General features: G+C 39.3%; 1 protein-coding gene across 1 annotated transcript; it reads right to left on the bottom strand.

The window, feature by feature from the left end:
* Nucleotides 1-1,326: 1,326 nt before the first annotated feature.
* mnd1 (meiotic nuclear divisions 1 homolog) lies at nt 1,327-20,768 on the bottom strand. The gene is made up of 8 exons (XM_080881325.1): nt 20,604-20,768; nt 20,061-20,126; nt 19,513-19,570; nt 13,227-13,375; nt 10,154-10,228; nt 9,944-10,058; nt 4,111-4,155; nt 1,327-2,516 (listed from the first exon to the last, which is right to left on the bottom strand). Exons 1-8 carry the CDS (start codon nt 20,604-20,606, stop codon nt 2,410-2,412), a joined length of 618 nt encoding a protein of 205 aa, XP_080737451.1. The 5' UTR covers nt 20,607-20,768; the 3' UTR covers nt 1,327-2,409.
* Nucleotides 20,769-20,883: the final 115 nt, after the last annotated feature.

The following is a 20,883-nucleotide window of genomic DNA, read 5'->3' as shown; positions in this document are numbered from 1 at the left end:
TGCTAGAACACATCCCCAGACAGGTACAGCTCCCCCTCCCCACTGAATGGCTTTGTACAGAAACAAAATCACAAAAATTACAATTAAAAAATAACTTGAGTATTATTTTAAAATGCACTGCTATTAATGGCAATACACCAGGAGATCTCAAGCTGAGTGGCTTATAAAGCATTTAAATGCTATTGTAGATCAGCCGTGATCTGTCAATTTAATATACATGTACTAACAGTAGGTGTAAACATTGAGATTCTGGAAATACTATCTGTAAATGAGATCTGCTTGGGCTTTATCAGATAGAACATAAAAGTCTGACTTACACATGGAGTCCGGGTTCATGTTATAGCATATACAACTAAACTAATAAAAATATTAGTGTCCGGTATAGAGAGCCTTTCACTCTGATTCCTTTTAATCCATATTCTGCTAATGACATTTTTACTACAGATGTATTCTCCAGTCCTGCTACTTTTACTTAGTGTCAGTAAGTAAATACTTCTAAAACTGCTGGTGGCACAGTATTTCCAAGTGGGAAGTGACTAAATACATTAAACTCTACTTAATTTTAAGATAAATGTTTCATTTCAGGCCAAGATATTTACACAGCACTTTAGTAATAATAGGCTAGTAATAATATAATAATGCATAAGCTTTCAAGTTGAGTATTAAGATTTTACAGTGTAAAAATAGTCTTCTAATATATTTGCCCCCTGTCCAGATTAATCCTGTGTGGCCTTGGCAGGCAGTTGTATATCAAACAGTAACTTCCCACACCTTGATCTTCTTCAGCAGTAAAAAGCAACCCACACTTTGATTCGTAATATAATCGCTTAGTCACAGGGGATATTTCACTTCATTTGTGTGCGATTCTTTTTACTGAGGTGAGATTTGAATGCAGGAATTTTTCACTGTTGTACTGGCAGTGTCAGCATGTAAATCGAGAGTTGAAGAAGGTACGGAGGAGCATTTGGAAATGTGTAATAAAATAGAAATTGGCTGGGTTTTAAACTTTCTTTGCAGAAACGTAGGCAAATGCATGTAATAAAAGTCCTTTACACTCCAGTTACACCACTCTGATTTCATATGCTCATATGGGGAGAGGGCTAAGTCCTTGTGTCAGTACTGCTCTGTTGGGCTCTTTTCAGGGCCAGGCATGTTTTAATGAGAGAAACTGCAAGCTGCGATTACCAAAAATTGTACGCAGAGTTCTCAGAGTTTTGACAGCCAACAGGCCCGTGAATCACAGTACAGGTTGGGCAGGTACACACATGAATACATCCAGGTTATTCTTGTGTGGGTGTGTCAGCTCCCTCAAACAAACTGCTGCTAGGCATTTCGACTATTTATTTTGTTCCAGCCTTGCTGTAGTCAACAGTTCATGGACATCCAGAGACTGGATTAGATGAGTCTTCATCATGCCACCAACTAAACTTACAGTAGTAAAACAGTGTCCTTTAAATTAGTAACTAACATCTGTCTCACATTGATTAATGCAGAAAAAAAAAACCTTAGAAGAGGCGAAAGATCAGATATTACATTTGCATGTCATTCATTTACTGGAATAAAAATGAAACTGATGAGCAAAGCAAAATGAGCACAGAGCTCATTTGAAATTTAAATCAAAGAACCCAGACACATTGGCCTTCTCAACTAGGTCACAGAGTAAACAAGATACACAACTGCCTATTTTGCATCTGGTTTGACAGAAAAAAGGAGCAAAAAAAGAAGGTCAATAGTCATTCTAGACATGTTGTGACAGCAATGATCTTTTTTGATCATCCGGAAAGCGAGTCCTGAAAAAACAAAACAAAAAAACAAAACAAAAAAACCCTAAAATTCCAGTGACGATTATAAAAGAAACAAAAACATCAAAGATAACTTGACACTGACCTTTGTAGTTATAATACAACTAGGAAAGCATGCCCTGTAATACTCCAGGGAGGGAGAGAGAAAAGGAACATATCTAAGAAAAAGTGCACAAGCATTTGATTCCAAACCATCTGTTTAAACCATACAAACGCGACCACTGGCAACACAAATGCAGTAAGTGTTGATTCCTTTCCATCATCTACTTGGAGCTCTCGGTTTTCATGCAAACAGGTGTCCCAAAACTTTGGCTGCTAGCTTGTGCTCATCACAGGACCCTGTCAGCCCTCACAGCCACTAATGGCGTTTCAGACTCTTCTCTGGTTGCACCAAAGTAACATATCCACTGATGAAGTCCATCTGCCACCGCAAAGTCACTGACATCTGTCCTTATTCAAAATCCACCCGAGGGCGCGAGTAGAGTGTCTGGTGCTTTTATTTTCACTGAAACCCACAGCACAGGAATTAGAAATGCAGAGACCAGGTAGGTAGGTGTCAGAGGCCGAAACACATTACTCCATCGCTGCGTCCATGACATGCTGGCAGTCAGTCCATGTAGTCGAAATCCTCCGGGATACCAAAGGCTTTATCAATGCGGCTGTTATCAAAGGCAAACTTCTTCTTTGTCCACGACTTTATGGCGAAAACATTGTCTGAGAACAAGAGTAAAAAAGAAACATTAAACACATGAAATATAAATGAAATCTCAATTTACAAATATATACTGTACATTTACAGCAAAAGGAATCTGGACTGCTCATTCAGAAGCAAGGAGAAAGCCGGGTTACTATGACTGGTTAGTGCGTCAGATTTAGATTATCTGTTTTCCCAGTTTTGTGAATATCATGTAAATTTAGGAAACACAAACTGCCATTAACAGTCATTTGACATTTCACATCCAGCATTAACAATTTCAAATTCTTTAATGATGTATGTGTGTAATCCATATATAATATAATATATAATAATCCATTTAACTACCTCAAATTAAATACATCTTGATGTTTTATGGTGGTGAATTCACCCTAACAGCCTCATGTGAAAATAGTTTAAAAAAAGAAAACATTTTATATATACCTGCGTCCTATTCTTAAATAATAGCAATAAAAATAACAGTTTGACTAAAAACAAAATGTCTATTTCAGGAAAACCTTTTAGCAGCTGAAGCTCTGAAGTCTCCAGTTTCAAAAGCAGAACAACTTCCTGCAGACTAACAACTGATCAGGAGCTTAAGCCAATGAACGTTGGCTTGCACTTTTAGCGATGCCTTTCACTTCACTTCTGGAGGATTAGTTTTTACTGTTCTCCAGTTTTGATATGACAAGCGATTAAATGTGTCGAGGCTTGTGTGGGAAGTCGCAGACAATCCATGAGCAGGCCAACATACAGCAGCAGTGTTTTAAAAACAAACAAGGTGCGCAAAGTTGCAGCTGCTTTTTCCATGAAACCTTCAAAATTTGGCTTTGTTGTGTTGATTTGAGTGTTTAGCCACAAACCCTGACCAGACCTGGTAAAATAGTAACATTCGCTCTAACGGCATAACATGAGAACTTTATAGCTCGTAGTAAAAGACGTTACTGTGCAAATTCAACAGCTGCGCTACGAGGAAACACTTATGCATGTTTGTTTCATACTGTCCAGCTCAGAAAAGAGAAGTACTAATCGTGAATGAGGCAGAAATGACTCACTTTTTTTTTTTAACTGAGCTTCCTTCCATGAAAGCAAAGCAAAAGCTCTCCAACCAAAACTGACAACACCACTCTGTTGACCTGCAGCAGGCAATGTTGATCTAAAGAGTCAAAAGACCACAGGCATCGATGGCTACCATGATCCCTAAAGGTCAGCTGTGTCCAAGGTTACCACTCAAGTCAACAAACGTACACACAGAGCATAAGCGCGGACTACTTAGAGTGACAGCTGGACTAGAGAGCGCCTTCACAGATTTCACTTTAATGCGCTTTCACGTGCATTAAACAGCAATCAGAGATAAAGTCCGACTGCTGTCATCCAGCTGCTTTTTTTTTTTTTGGACTAACCAGAAATTTCAAACAGGAAACAGTAAACCAAGGTCAATCAACAGTCAGTAGTCCAAAATCCACAAATAGTGACTACAAAATAAAACAACTCTCACTTTATAAAGCGCTACAACCAGACATTGGGCATTTTATGTTCCTGCAGCTTAAATCCAGACCATTACATGTCTATATATATTTAAAAAGAAGAAAGAAAAGAAATTAGCAGACTCACCTGTCCATCTGGAAACAGCTTCTTTTGCTATAACATTTGATTTTTCTGCAAAATAAAATTTTGGATTAGTATGTGCATCCAACTAGTCAGTAACCACTTATATAGAGATACAAGATAAGCGAGCCCCGGTGCAAAAGCACACAGGTTTGCAGCTGGAAAGCATTTAAACGTTTTTTTCAAGGCATCTACTGAACACCCAACGAAGTCATTACAATAACATCACTCCAAGTTTTGCTTCAGCATGTCATTAAAAGTGTCATGTTTGCACTGTTGCTGCAGCTGCTGCTGAGGTGTGTTGTTTGCGCTCAGTACATTTAATAACCTTTGTAACATGTTTTGAATGCTATTTCCTATGATTTGTTTCTCATGACGTTTGGTGTTTGCAAGCAAGGCTCACACACTGCAAATACAAAATGCTTAATGTGAAAACGTCACGGAGGAAGTCTAGTAGATTATATAAAACTGGGAAAAACGCTGGAAAAAAAAAAAAGAAAAAAAGAAGAAGAGGAAAAAAGGTTGCAACACAAGCACAAATGAAGGCTGGCAACAAACCATCCCCTCTGAGGAGGAAGTGGTGGTCAGGGATGTGATGGTTGCGTGGCCACAGCTGTGCTGTATGACTAAGTGGCGGTATCCTATTAAATTAAAGTGGACACTAACCTACTCATCCCCTACAGCTACAGCGGCGCTTGAAAGAGCGCTTTATACTGTAAAAAAGTAGAACGGAGCTGAACAATATGTTCCCACTGGACAGCACTCAGAGAGAAGTTTACATTAAGCATAAAAACACAGATGACATCAAGTTTCCACTCCCCTGGAATAATCACAGCATATTCAAGTAGTACAAAAAATAATGATAACCTTTTTCACAGACATTAATCTGGCTGCTGTATGAGTGTGAACTGTTCTACAACAGGCTTGAATCCAGCACAAATTATCTCAGTCCAACAGCTCTGGATAGTTTCTCTCCGATCTGAGTTTCTCTTCCTTCTGGAAGCTTGAAAAGGTTCAGTACCAGTAAAATATCTGTTTGGATCACCAGAACAAACACTGCTCGTGAGGACCATTTCAACACTTAACTGATATTGCGTAAAAATAAAATTGAATTTCTCCAGAAACAAATCTGAGAAGAAAGTGAATTAATTCAACAATCGCTGACTCAAAGTTGGAGAACCTGATTTCACTTTATGGTTAAAAGTGTGTAGCTAAACGAAACACAGCTGCTGGGTGCAAGGTAGAAACGTTTCACGCATCGACTGACATGGTTCACAGACGCACCACTTTTTATTTTCTTAAATACTTAACTTATTTTTCTTTATCTGGCAGGACCCCTGCTCACTAATCAACAGAAAAAAGTTAACTGTAGATAAACAAGGTAAAGTAATAGAATTTTTTATCACCCTTGTCTGGATATTAAGATGGGACCCTAATGCCAAATAATACATAAAATGTTTAACAGAAAAGATGATCCCCCAAAATCTTCTTTGTTAAAAAGAAATAAAAATCTGATTTTTAATCACCTATAAGCCCACTAATAAATCTGTACTTGTCTGACTTCCTGTTACTGTGGTTATATATAAAAATGCTGATTTCTTTGCCTTTACTCTGTCTTGTGGTTTGCAAAGCAGGTTACTTGCAAACTGAACAAAATGAACACACCGATTAAATCCACCCCCACGTCTGGTTAGCTGTGGTGCGTCCTCTGCTGCATGTGGTGCAGATTATAAACGATGGAGCTGGAGCTGCTAGCACACCGATACCCTAAATATCTGTTAGGCTGACATTAATCATTAATATTGGCCTATTTAAATACAGTCTGGGCTCAATTACACTGGAATGGTTTCTGTTGGGCTATTTAATGGTTTCATTCAAAACTTATTGGTATCTATGGGTGTGGCAACCATTGTTTAACATGCAGAGACAAGAAGGCACGAAAGCTTTGTTTTTAGCCAAGTTGCATTTATTGTTAGTACCTAGTGTTTGTTAGTGTTTCTGTCACTTGGCTGCTAGCTTGGTAAATATGTGGAAAGGCATGTTGTGTTTAGGTAAGTCGTGCTGAAGTTAATGGGGCAAACTTACTTCTGGTACTTCAGCATTCTTGTACATCGCCCGACTTCCTTTATAATTTCTAACTTTGCAAGTCAACTAATTTTCCTTATTCCTACAACTCCTTTACTACAAATCAAAAAAAAGAAAGAAAGAAAGAAAAAAGGCAAATAATGGTTCACAGGTGAATAATAATCCTGTCAATAACAGCATGGGCAACGCCCTTGAAGACATCTAATGAGCCTACATGTGCATAGCTATCACACATGCAGGAACAAGTCTGAGCTCATTCTGCAAGTTCAGTCTGATACCTCTTGAGCAGCAGACATTACATAATATCATACAGCTGGATACTGCTCTCGAGCTTTGCTGATGGTTATCTGTTAACAAAGCTCTCTGTGTGGCAAACCTGGCAGTAAAAGACAAAATAGGATCTGTAGACATGTGGCAACAGTAAAAGTAGAAAAAAATAATTTAACTGTAATGGCGAGCTAGTTTGCTCTCAGTCCGCCTGCTGAACTGTTTTGTGTCAACATCACTGTGATCTGTGTGAGATGCACTCATAATGATCCATCTACAAAGAGTTCAGATAACTGGCCTTACTCCATCCTCCTTCAAATGCACCACTGATGGTATAACTCTTGTTTTACATATTAAAATATAAATAATATTTATTGCTCCCGAAGCAGGTAAAATATCATTTAAGGAGGAACTATGTGCTAAAACCTGTGTTGTAAACACAATCCTAGTCATTTATGAACAAAGTGACTTTCTCAGCAACATTTAAACTGCTTGTTTTATCCTGATTAACTTTGTCTTTCTGCTCAGATTTGAAAATTTGACTCAGCTTCAGTTGAAATCATTTGGGCATTGTAACGCAACATACCAGGGGTGACACCATGGTCCATTTCATACACTACCCAAAATAAGGTTTCTAAACCAGCATGTGAAGGCGAGCAAACCCACAACGTGGTTGTGTTGCCTCTTTACAAACAACTCCAGACTCCCTGTGCTTTGAAGAGAGTCCGAGAACTCATGAAGTTCAATTTTGCTGGTTTTGAGATGTGAAAGTACTGTACAACCATTTTCAAGCACCGACTGCAGTGCTGCTGATCTGAGTAAAATCAAACAAGGAGGTGTTTTTGTCCTTTAAATAAAACAAGGACAAGATTTTTAAAAGCTGCCTAGTTTAAAACAATTTGTAAGTTTTGGAAAACACCTCAAACTCAGACACTGAAAATGTGGACTGAACAAATGATGCAACACTGTTGCCTGTCAGAATATGTTGGGAAGGCTTAACCATAACACTGAGATTATCATAGAGCAATGGGACAGTAATGGTGAGTTCATATCCAAAGACAAAATGAAAACATAGCTTGATATGAAGCGGACAGCATGTACTGACATCTGGCAAATGAATATTACCCAATAATAAAGTACAAATTGCCTCATATACCTCAGTCTGTATCAGCACCTTTGACCTGCCGTGTCTTGATGTTTTTAAAAATAACTCAATAAAAATTCTCAATTATAAGCAAAACAAAGAATTGTTACTTTTCAAACACACAAATTTTGCTTCAACATTGACCATAGTTTGGCTCCACTGTAAAACGGCTGCAAATTCGACATTTTAGGTTACGTGCAATGGCAGCAATGATGCCTCTCCATCTCATTTCAGGTAGACTGGTCATAAGTAATGTGCACGGTCATGTGGCCATCAGTACACCACAGTGTTGTCACAGTGGAGTGGAAAAAAAAAAAAAAAAAAAAAACTGGTAATCTGGGAGGTGCAGGTAAACAGCCCAGATATTTGTCTGACACCACCACCAGTCACATGAGCAGATAAAGGAACACACCTCCCATATTGCAGGTCAGCTGTAGCATGAAAACAAAGCACTGTCAGATTTTTGCAATACTATCAATAGCTGTGTCTGTTTGTGGTTCCCTTATGTAAGGGGTGTGCAACAGCCAGCAAAGGACTCCAAGGCCTTCATATTTTAAAAGATTTTTAATACCAGCCCTGTGAGCTGACAGCTCGGAGGTAATAAGGTTCATTTGGCTGCAATAAAAACTTTCAGACTTCTGCGTCCGCAAGAAGAGTTACACTTTTCAAACTTACCTAACTGCAACAACTTAACCAGTCTGAGGTTCATATCTAAGAACGTATATCCTGAAAGCAAGGTGAGTGGCCACTTGTGACCATTTTTCACTTCCTGAGTCTCTTAATTTGAACCGTGAGAATGTTTGACCCTGCAGCTTGACATGTTTGCTCTCAGCAGTACACTCACTGGTGTCTCGCGCAGCAGGTACACACCCAACAACCTTGTTTAAGCTACTTGGCACAGTAAGATTAGCTGAACCCAACCGTGGTAGCTGCTGAAGAACGTCCTTTGCAAACAATAGAAAGTTGGTTAGTAATAATGCGGGTGTTTTTCCTTCTACATTAATCATGAATGCAGTTAAGCACCACCTGACGAGCACAAAGGACCTGCTTTGACCTGTCTTCATTGTCAAAAGGAAATACTTCCCTTTAGCTCTACAAACCTGATACCAGTGAGGTTAGTGAAACACAGAAATAAAGATTTAAGCTAATTGCCAGTCTGAGGAGCAGCAAGTATTTCCAGTTTTAGTCTACAGAGACCAACAAAATAAAAAACTAAAAGAACTAAATGGAGCCAGCAACTACAGTAATGTTGGCAACAAAGACATGGAGAGTACAACTGTTTATATTTTATTTTTTTTAAATTGTTGCAAGTGTACACAAGCACACCTACAAAAGTTCCACTGCAATGAGATGATCAACTGCACTCATTTCGCCTGGGAGGTTTTAATGTTATGGCTGATTGGCACATTTCCCAGGTCACTATTTAATCTTTTCTTAGAAATTTTCCCAACATCTGTTAAATGCATTTGAATGCACCTTATTTAGGGCTATCAGTAGATGGGTTAGGAGGACATTTCAAGGCTGGGAAATCCCACTTATAACATTGACTTGATGCTATTGACAAATGCCAACTGCAGTGCAGCACTGATGACCAGAGGTGCTTTCTGCCACCGTTTCCATTAATGTAGCTGTCTCTGTGCTGAACAGATGAACATTTTTTATATCTGCCAACTGCACCGGAGTCTTCTTTGTATCTCCACGATGCCTGACACCGCGTGGGAGGCTTCGCTGAAACAATACGGCTCCTACGGCACAATTTTGAGTTTATTATCTGGTGTGAAACCATTTATCCACATTAGGCTGAACGCTACAGAAGCTGCTCGGATGCATATGCGTCTTGGATGATACCCAACTCCTTTTAATAAGAGATCCTCGCTGGATGCAAAACAGTGCCATCTGCATTCATAAGCCCTGTGATGCTAGGAAGCAGCATCTGATTGAATCTTGTTAAATAAACATTAATTTAATAACCACACATGTGCTGGACTTGGTCGAAACATGCTTTACACTTTATATTCCTGTGTTAACTTAACATCTAGTGATGTAACAGTTTGTAATCCCACAGATTAGAAAAATCCAACTTCTTTTATGATGTAAAACAATCCAACAGCTATAAAGCTTGTGATAAAATATTTAAAGACAAATAGAGAACAAAGTACAGCAGCAGCCTATTATGACTAACATCAAATATGACTTCGCCAGCATAGGTCAGATTCACTTTGGATATTTAAAGCTTCACACGGGGCTCCATGCCTCCCATGAGTAACTGTAGGTGATACGATTGATGCAATAATTTAAAAGTGACCTTTTTTGAGAAACCAGTAGGTCTGCAGCTGTACTCACTCATCTCCTCGACGACCTCGGGGTCACACTCTCTGTACTTCTCCAGCTCGGCCTGCAGCTGTGTGCGCTCCTCTCTCAGAGCCTGCAGCTCCTTCAGCAGAGAGCTTCTTTCCTTCTGCAAAGACAAACAGCGATTTCACATGCTCAGTGCATTAAAGGGATGATATTCATTTTATTTCACTGGTTTAAGTTTGACCTTTGTATACTTACTGTATCCTGGCGCCCCACTTTCGCTTTTTCGACCGCTTTCTCTAGGGATGCTTTCCGCTGCTTTGCTTCAGAAATCTTTAAAGTACAACAGCATCACGTTAAAGCTTTTCTTACAGTACTAATCAGCAGATAACTGAGATTTTCCTGAATTGTGATATAAATAAACAGTAAAGCCACTTCTGCTGTTAACAACATTGATGTTTCTACTGATAAGTGCTGCAATATTTACTGAGACCGCCCAATAATATGCTGAAACAACTCAACACTGGAGCCCTTGTAAGTGATTAATACAATAAATACAATCACAAAATCTTAATGGTACACAAATGCTTACCCGTACTAAACTCTTAGCCAATTACAGTGCTGTTAACTTAACAGTTCAATCATATGATATAATTAATGTGGCTGCAAAAGGGAGCTGGCTTTTATTCTAACTTTTAATTGCACCTCATCCTTTTCCACACAGTGGACACTTTACTCTCGTCCTTCCACTCAAAACATCAAGCATTGCTGCAAAATCTGTCTGATGATCTCAGTGACCAAATGCTGTGATATCGCATAAACAGCGCTATATTGTCACCACATGCGGTACAACCAAACATCGTCATTATTTAGTGAGCGCTTGCTGCTTAAGATCTGTCCCAGAAATCTGGTGGCTAATGTTCTCTGAGGAGCCGCCACCCTCACACCATCTGTCAGCCGTGAAACAGTCGAGGGAAGTGGGTCATCAATGAGGACGACACGGTGGTGAACACAAATCTCACATAAATGAATACCATGATTTTTATTATTAGCTACAACTGGGGATCATTTTTAAATGTGGATTTTTTTTAAATGACATAGCTGACAAAAGAAAACATACATAATAGTGATACTAACTATTAAAAGGCATTTTTATTGCTATTTCTTACCATCTAAATGAACCAGGATTGGTGATATGGGACAGATACAGTGGGGCAAAAAAGTATTTAGTCAGCCACCGATTGTGCAAGTTGCCCCACTTAAAATGATGACAGAGGTCAGTAATTTGCACCAGAGGTACACTTCAACTGTGAGAGACAGAATGTGAAAAAAAAAATCCATGAATTCACATGGTAGGATTTGTAAAGAATTTATTCGTAAATTAGGGTGGAAAATAAGTATTCGGTCACCTCAAACAAGGAAAATCTCTGGCTCTCACAGACCTGTAACGTCTTCTGTAAGAAGCTTTTCTGTCCCCCACTCGTTACCTGTATGAATGGCACCTGTTTGAACTCATCATCTGTATAAAAGACACCTGTCCACAGCCTCAAACAGTCAGACTCCAAACTCCGCCATGGCCAAGACCAAAGAGCTTTCGAAGGACACCAGGAAAAGTATTGTAGACCTGCACCAGACTGGGAAGAGTGAATCTACAATAGGCAAGCAGCTTGGTGTGAAAAAATCAACTGTGGGAGCAATCATCAGAAAATGGAAGACATACAAGACCACTGATAATCTCCCTCAATCTGGGGCTCCACGCAAGATCTCATCCCGTGGGGTCAAAATGATCATGAGAACGGTGAGCAAAGATCCCAGAACCACACGGGGGGACCTGGTGAATGACCTGCAGAGAGCTGGGACCAAAGTAACAGAGGTCACCATCAGTAACACACTACAACGGCAGGGAATCAAATCCCGCAGTGCCAGACGTGTTCCGCTGCTGAAGCCAGTGCATGTCCAGGCCCGTCTGAAGTTTGCCAGAGAGCACATGGATGATACAGCAGAGGATTGGGAGAATGTCATGTGGTCAGATGAAACCAAAGTAGAACTTTTTGGTATAAACTCAGCTCGTCGTGTTTGGAGGAAGAAGAATACTGAGTTGCGTCCCAAGAACACCATACCTACTGTGAAGCATGGGGGTGGAAACATCATGCTATGGGGCTGTTTTTCTGCCAAGGGGACAGGATGACTGATCCGTGTTAAGGACAGAATGAATGGGGCCATGTATCGTGAGATTTTGTCTTCCAACATGACAATGATCCAAAACACACCGCCTGGGCAACAAAGGAATGGCTCCGTAATAAGCATTTGAAAGTCCTGGAGTGGCCTAGCCAGTCTCCAGACCTCAACCCCATAGAAAATCTGTGGCGGGAGTTGAAAGTCCGTGTTGCTCGGCGACAGCCCCAAAACATCACTGCTCTCGAGAAGATCTGCATGGAGGAATGGGCCAAAATACCAGCTACTGTGTGTGCAAACCTGGTAAAGACCTATAGTAAACGTTTGACCTCTGTTATTGCCAACAAAGGTTATGTTACAAAGTATTGAGTCGTATTTTTGTTATTGACCAAATACTTATTTTCCACCCTAATTTACGAATAAATTCTTTACAAATCCTACCATGTGGATTCATGGATTATTTTTTTCACATTCTGTCTCTCACAGTTGAAGTGTACCTCTGGTGCAAATTACTGACCTCTGTCATCATTTTAGGTGGGGGAACCTGCACAATCGGTGGCTGACTAAATACTTTTTTGCCCCACTGTACATCAAAAAATATCTGAGTTAAAATTTCAGACTTTAATTGGTTTTGAGATATTCGTGTCCACAAATTGCCTCAGATTTCAATGTGCAAAGAAAATTGCCTGAAAGTGGGTCAATGGACCATTAAAAAAAAAAAAAAAAAAACAAGACACCTATATCTTGAAATGTATAAGACATAAAGCTACAATCATTATATATGTGCAAATATATTTGGACCATAAGATTTGTATTCAAGCCAGAGACAGTCGAGCAGAAAAAGTTCTAAAAACGTAGCTGATTTGCGATGGAATGACCTACAACTAAGATATAAAACAAACTCTGACAAGCTTCCTGTTTAATCAGCAGCTCATTTGCATTTTCTTCCCATTTCTTTTTTGACCCTCTATTAGCAGAAGTGTCTTCCAGGCACTGTTGGACCTCACGTGTTGACCTTATTACTGTAAACTGCGAGGGAGAAGTACCCAAGTATCATCCTGTGAAACCAAAAATCACCCCTTCTCATTTTTTGCTGTGGCGCTTATGCTTGCTGCGACCTTTAATTGGAAATCAGACTAGAAGGGACTGAGCTCACCTGTTTTTGCAGCTCCTCCAGTTTGTGGTTGCGAGCGTGTAAGGCTTTACTGGGAAAGGCCCAGTAATAGTTGGATGTACCTACTCTCTCACAGTCCACCATGTTATCATCGACAAGGCTCTGCAGCACGTCCTTCACAGTCATGGGAGCTGAAATCAGCAGAGCACAAACATTAACATGGTGTTTATTTCTCCAGCGCTCAACTGCACGCCCGTGGAGTTGATGCCATTTGGGTACGATGCTTTCTCCTGATTTAAAACTGAGTTATGGCCGGTACAAGCTAGGCAGTCTGTAGCCTTTATATCTGTAAATATAAAACGCATCTGATGCTGGGATTGACAGTGCACTCTGCAGAGGACTTAGAAGCCAAGTCATCATAAGGTCTCACTTTTTACTGCTGGAAATGTATGCTGCTCAAATTACAAAACTCAAACCCACACATCTGCAGCCTATCTGGCTGTTTCATACAGATCTGAGTGAACGCTGCATGAGAGGATGTAACAGAGCACAAGCTACATCTTGAACAGTGTCAGCGGTGAAATGTGCTCCTCCTACACGCTTTGCTCCACTGTTTAACTGAAAGAGCTTATCTGCTGAGAGGATGTGGACCCAGCAGCAGAAAGAATTGGATGGAAAACAGGGAACACTCTGGATGAATTAACCAAAGTCCATAAGTGCTCGTTTCTCTTTTTTTCATCTATAAGATTCAAGCAGCTTCATCTTATTCTGACTCCTATGTATGTTATTACCGCTCTTCCCCCCCCATTCAACTAGCCCCTTTTGTCACATTTCCAACCCTTCTACAGGAAAGCGTCCCCCACAATGTAAATCTCTTATTGCCCCTTCCCCCCATCACGCAATAACAGGGGTCAGAAACATGTGCTTTTAATCATGGCAACGAGATCCAGTTTCTTTAGATTAATGTTGTGTCCATTTCAAAACAGAATCTCTCCTTTGTTCAGTCAAACACGCTCAAGAATTTCATTCTTCAAGACGATTTAGCACCTAAAAATCTAATTTGGTATTATTAGAAATTTTGCCTCAACCATCAGAAAGTCGGGCTGCAGAACCAAAAGCTTCCAAAAGCCTCTGAACTAAATGATTTCTGCTACTGATAGGTTTGGTTCTGCTTACACACACTAAAGATGGCAATAGCCCCGTCCTGGTTGCCATGGCAATTCTGTAAGCATGTCACCACAATGTTTTTAAGAATTCATAAATGTGCAGTGCACGCTGATGCTGTTTGTCCTTATGGTATTTAATTATCTCCATCTATTTGTCATTTTTCTGTCATACTCTAATTCTCCTTTCCATTAATCATGCCTGGACCAACACACTGGTCAGTTTTCTATAATTTCAGATATCAGTCTTGCACTAATAACATTTACGGGTCACTTACAAGACTCAATTTAATTCAATTTTATATATATATAGCACTAAATCACAACAACGGTCACCTCAAGGTAAGGTAAAGACTCTACAATAATACAGAGAAAACACAAGAGGAAGCATTTGGCGACAGTGGGAAGGAAAAACTCCCTTTCGACAGGAAGAAACAGGACAAAAGACACACTGTGGAAAAGAGACAGATAATAATAATAACTACTGACTACATGCAGAGTGGTGTGTAAACGCAATGAAGGAAAAAAAGATCAGTGAAGAAGAAACACAAATTGCATCATGGAGAGCCTAAACCTACTGCAGCGTAACTAAGGGAGGATTCTGGGTCACCTGATCCAACCCAATCTATACACTTTATTAAAAAGGAAATTTTTAAGCATAATGATTATGAAGTAACATTAATGCAGAGACAGGCACAAGATCTGTTTGTGCATGCCTCTTGTGCATCATTGTGAGTTGCTCAGCTCACTTTAAAAAAAAAAAAAAAAAAAAAAAAAAAAAGAAGACGACGACGACAATGAAGAAGAAGAAGAAGAAGAGCCCACTAACTAACACTTTGGTGTGAGACACCCGCTTTCGACCCATCTCACTCTGCCTAAACTAACCACACACGCATTAAGAAGAAGTCTCAAAGTGAGACCTTCATGGGGAAATAAATATGATACAAATTGGCAAAAGTCAGGCTTTGTCTACATTCAACACACAGACTGTGCTGCTTTAGTTGAAGAAGGTGCACACAGATCGTTCATATATCTATATATCTATCTATATCTATCCAGAGAGAGAGAGAGAGAGAGAGAGAGAGAGAGAGAGAGAGAGAGAGAGAGAGAGAGAGAGAGACAGACAGACAGACAGACATATTAGGGCTGCCACAAACGATTATTTTGATAGTCGACTAGTCACCGATTATTTATGCGATTAGTCGACTAATCAGATCATCATCCACTGGACGTAAAACGTACAGCTTATTGCACCAGCAGCATCTGCTCTTATATAACTATCATTAGCTTACAGCTTTAAGTGTTTAAGGTGCTAACTAAAAATAAAGACAAGATGATAGTTTATTCAATTTTAATGAAATTTGCAGATTGTTTCGGTGAAGTTTAATGAACTCCTTCCTATCTAAAATATAACAGGACAACGGAGTATATTCTCCAGCATCTCACACTTCTGATAATCAGCTGTCTGCTTGACGTTTATTCAGCTGTGTAAAAACTATAACTTTAATCTCAGACAAACCGATTTACTCAGGAACAAATAAAATACAAAAAAAAAAAAAAAAGCCAAACAACAACATTTTTAATTTATCTAAGTGACTCATATATATTTAACCTGAGTAGCGAAAGACGGCGGTGGGTTAGAAAACAATTTGCCGGGAGTCCGGTGCTCTCACCGCGCTAGTGACCTAGCCCCTGGCTAGCTATCGAGCTAGTGGGTAACAGACGTCTCCGAAAACGTCGGAGCGCTTTTGAAAATATGTGGTGTCCTGATAAACTGAGCCGATATTTGAGGTTTACACAGCTACATTCTCGCCTGAAAATACGTTAAACGTTTATTTTCTGACCCAGAAAGAATAATAAGAGTAATATTAAAACTAACTAGCTGCCGCCATTGTTGGAAACTAAGCTGGGCCGCGCTATGATTTCTGGGACACAGCTGCTTCTTCTTCTTCTTCTTCGGGGTTTAACGGCAGCTGGCATCCTTGTACATGCAGTGCTGCCATCTTCTGTTTCAGTCCGTTATTACACTCTTAAATCCTGCTACTTATTCCTGTGTCTTTTGCGATCTTACAAAGCTTCAAACGACACGTCGACTATTAAATCAGTCGTCGACGATTTTGATAGTCGACGTAATCGTGACTAGTCGACAAATCGTGGCAGCCCTAATACATATATATACATATACATATATACATATATCTATATCTATATATTAGGGGTGCAACGATATTCGTATCGATATTGAACCGTTCGATACAGTGCTTTCGGTTCGGTACGCATATGTATCGAACAATACAAAATTTGTAATTTATTTTATCAACTTTCCTTCTGACGATGCTGTCTGTGTTGAGCGCTCAGTGAATCTGCGTTCGACTACTCCGCCTAGGGTCGACAGTGCAGCCTAGGCGGAGTAGTCGAACGCAGATTCACTGAGCGCTCAACACAGACAGCATCGTCAGAAGGAAGAGCGCAGGGCAAGCTAGCGAGACAGAAGTTAAGCTCTCCTTGTAACATGAACCTCCCCCACCCTCATTCAGATCTGGCGTTTGGAATTATTTTGGTTTTCATGTGACGTATGACCCTGAAGGTAAGCGAGTCATGGACTAAAGTAAAACAGTATGTTGGATGTGCCATGCAATGCTCAATTACATGGGTGGGAACTAGTGTGTTAGCGCAGTTAGCTCGTTAACGTGTTGGCCGTCTAGCCCCATGCACGGGGCGATCGGCGGTAGCTCGTTAACGGAGATTTGCCGTGTTGTGGCGTTAAGGTCATTTCAACGAGATTAACCTGAAAGCACTAGTGGGAACACAACGAATATGACTGCACATTTACGCTGACATCATCCTAGTGCAAAGACAAAAACAACAAGCATGCTACTAACTTTAGCCGAGTCATTTAGACAGCTGTTAGCACATGATTCTCCTTATGCTGCTGAGAATATAGCCCAGAAGAAGCGGATAGTATAGCTTTTATTTTGGAAAGAGACATTTCTCTGTAATAAACTCTCTTTTCCAAAGATGAGTGATTCCTCAATCAGATACAGGGCTCGCAATATTGCTAGCCCAACGTCCCGGGGCTAGCGATTTTTTCAGTCGGGCTACCAAAATCTATCTCTGCCCTGCCCGTCGGGCTATTGTAGGAAGGAAAAATATATGTCAATGCTTTTGCATTCTTTCGGAAATGTAGCTGGGTAATTATGTCATTGGCATCGGTGAGCCACTGTCAATATGTGACATATTGAAATCGCGTTTGAATTTGCGCTTGTTTTTTTGCTTTCACTTTGCAATCGCGCGAACTGTGTATAGAGAGCGACAGCACTGATCTGTGAGTGATGATAATTTGCGCACCAATTCCTCTGACATCGTCTTATTAATTGTTAGCTTACTATGCAAACATGACAAGTGAAATCTCCCGCAGCTTAAACATGTGAGAGGTTGATCGCGCAGAGAATCGCTGAGCTTATGTGAGTGTGTGTGTAAAAGCAGCAGGATATATATTTTAGTTCTGCTGAGCCAAATAAGACAGGTCAGGGTGAAGAAGTGACAGCCAAAGAAATGGAGAAGTTATGACAAATCAGACTATAAGGCAAAAAGAAAGTGCAGCTTTATGGTTTCATGGACAAAAGAATTTCTGTGGCTGCAATATGACGAGCTAAATAACCAGGGCTGCACATAAGTGGTCCGCAGGTGCGCATTCGCTGTCAAAGTAAAAAACACGCACAAGGGTTAGGGTTAAATTTAAAAACTGTACTTTTGAGTTAAAATATATATTTATAATTTTAATAAATGACAAATTAAAAAGGCATGAACATTTTTTTTGTATCGAAAAAATATCGAACCGTGACACCAAAGTATCGAACCGAACCGAACCGTGAATTTTGTGTATCGTTGCACCCCTACTATCTCTCTATCTCTCGATAGATAGATAGATAGATATCTAGATATCTATCTATACTATAAAGTACAGATAGATAGATAGATAGATATCTAGATATCTATCTATACTATAAAGTACAGATATATATATATATATATATATATATATATATATATATATATATATATATATATATATATATAGATATATCTGTACTATAAAGTACAGTACAGAAACGAGCACTGCGTATTATTCACAAGGCTGGTTATCTAGATCATACTCACAAATTCTTTCTTCAGGCAAAGTTACTTAAATTCCAGGATCTGGTTAATTACAATACATCCATAATTTTGTATAAAGCTTTTACTAAACTTTTACCGGCAAATTTACAAACTAGATTTGAAATTCGAGAAAAGGTTTATAATGTGAGAGGCTTTGGAGAATTCAAATTACCCAGAACTCGAACAACCCGTAAAGGCTTTTGCGTGTCTGTATGTGGTGTGAAAATCTGGAACAGTCTGAGTTTACAATTGAAACAATGCAAAAATATTCATAGATTTAAATTTCTCTACAAACAGTTGGTCTGGTCACAGTATATTCAATGATGGGTTTTAGTGTGCTCTGTAATGTCTGTCCTCTTACCATTGCTGGTATGGATTCCAAAATAAAAAATAAAAAATAAAGTGTGCGTATGTATGTACATATATGTACTTGTGTGTGTAGATATATATGTATGTATATGTATGTGTGTTTGTTACTTGTAGTTATTACTACCTGTTACCTGTGGTAATGCAATTTATAATTTATATATTCTGTATTCAGTTATGAAGGCTCTAATTGTTGGTTGCGAGCTGCCGCTTAGATGCTTGTATGTGCCCGGAGCTGTTGATGGGTCTGTATGCAATGATGGGCGTAGCTGCGGGAAGTTTATTGTTTTTTTTGTTGATGAGTGAGTATAGGGGTGGGATTTAATAAGTTTTCTTCGTCCCACTCCTTTTTCAGGCAATTTTTGTTTTTTGTTTTGTGTATTTTATGTTCAATATAGGTATTTGTTGTGCCTGAAAATGAATAAATAAATGAATGAATGAATGAACTACTATAACAGAGGACTTCACCCAGTCACACACACAGTTTTTTTTCTAAGCCTGAGCACTTTGACTAATATTGACACACAGAAGCTTCAAATTTTTCACTCACACTCCAATCAGCTAACACTTTGACATCCAGACTAGTGGAGTCAGGGATCGAACCACTGACCTTCCGATTGGAACTGTTGTTCTTTACTCACCTATGCCTTTTGACTTTGGGGCAATCTTCTCAATGTCTTTCAGCTGAAACACATCTTTCTGGGAAGAGAGCACAAAAACATGTTCCAGGATTTAAAAAACAAACAAACAAAATAAAAACTATAATATCACAGAGAAAGAAATTATTTAAAAACTATTACATCTCAAAGAACTGCTTCTGGATGGTAACATAAATAACATTTGCATAAACAGAAAATAAATTGATTTTCTGGATATTTTAGTTTGTGGTTTATCCATGTTAAGGACTGCTTAAGTATCTTATTTTCTGCACTTTTTCATTGCCGATTTAAATGTTGAAATCCAAGTTTCTAACTCTATATTACAGTGCATGAATTTAAACATTGAATCAAACACGTCATCTGCTGCCTGTGGGTGGGGGGTATGTTTAGTCAGGGATGTATTACATCACGCATGTATAATAGTTGAAAATAATCACATAACAGCAATGACCAGTATGAATAATAGGACACACAGTAGGGCAGAGCAGTGGGGATATGGAGGCTGGGTCACCTGCGATGGTAAAACTCACAGAGTCAAAGAAAATCTCCATCATGCGAGTTCTCTTCTCCTCCAGACTTAGTCCTTTCTTCTTTGACTGTAACAGGGGGTTAATGTTATTAATCTATATCTGAGGCACTGAGTTACTAACACTTATTATTTACGAGTAACAAGGAGCCAAAGGTAATAGAGATTAGAAGAATGACCTCTTGAAATCTTTCATCTAAACAAGTTGCTTATATATTCAGTGGTTCACTGTGAAGTAACTAAATGAAATAGACAGCTAGCAGGGGTATGACTGGTCCAATGACAGGTAATGTAAAGTTTGTAGCCGTTTACCAAATGTATGATGTGAAATACTAAATGCTGCTTTGTGAAAGTATCGTTAGCGATAGGGTATAAGCTTTTACTCTTTAACATGCTGCTGTAGCACAATCATTTCCCTTGTGGGATCAATAAAGTAACTGTCTATTTATCTAAGCTATAAGCTAGCTTACAAATGTTAGCAAACAACTACGTAAACGCCGGTGGTCTTTACAGGAGGTATAGCAGGTTAAGGTGCGCTTCTGCTTACCATTTTCGATGTAGAGCTCACCAACAACGACCACTGAGATTAACGTTTTGCCACCTGAGGGTAACACAGGGCTGTTGTAAACTTTTTAATGTAAAGAAGAAAGATTAGGCGACGTATAAGCAGAGCGGGGACGCAGCAGTAGCGAATTTCCCGCGGAAGGCTGTGACGTAGCAATGTTGCGTTTACGGAACTTCAAAACTCACCAAGTCACCAGATGTTTTTTGTGTGCTTAGAGTTACTGTCTGTTTGATAGAGATTAAATAATTCCAAAATTCTGAAT

The sequence above is a fragment of the Rhamphochromis sp. 'chilingali' genome, assembly GCF_963969265.1.
Source record: "Rhamphochromis sp. 'chilingali' genome assembly, chromosome: 4".
NCBI lineage: Eukaryota > Metazoa > Chordata > Actinopteri > Cichliformes > Cichlidae > Rhamphochromis > Rhamphochromis sp. 'chilingali'.
This window is presented reverse-complemented; position numbering and strand designations above follow the sequence as displayed.

Coding starts and splice junctions, on each gene's coding strand:
- mnd1 (XM_080881325.1), bottom strand. Junction 13,376..19,512: donor CCCAAAGTCAAAAGGCATAG/GTGAGTAAAGAA, acceptor TGCTGATTTCAG/CTCCCATGACTGTGAAGGAC. Junction 10,229..13,226: donor TGGAGGAGCTGCAAAAACAG/GTGAGCTCAGTC, acceptor TGTACTTTAAAG/ATTTCTGAAGCAAAGCAGCG.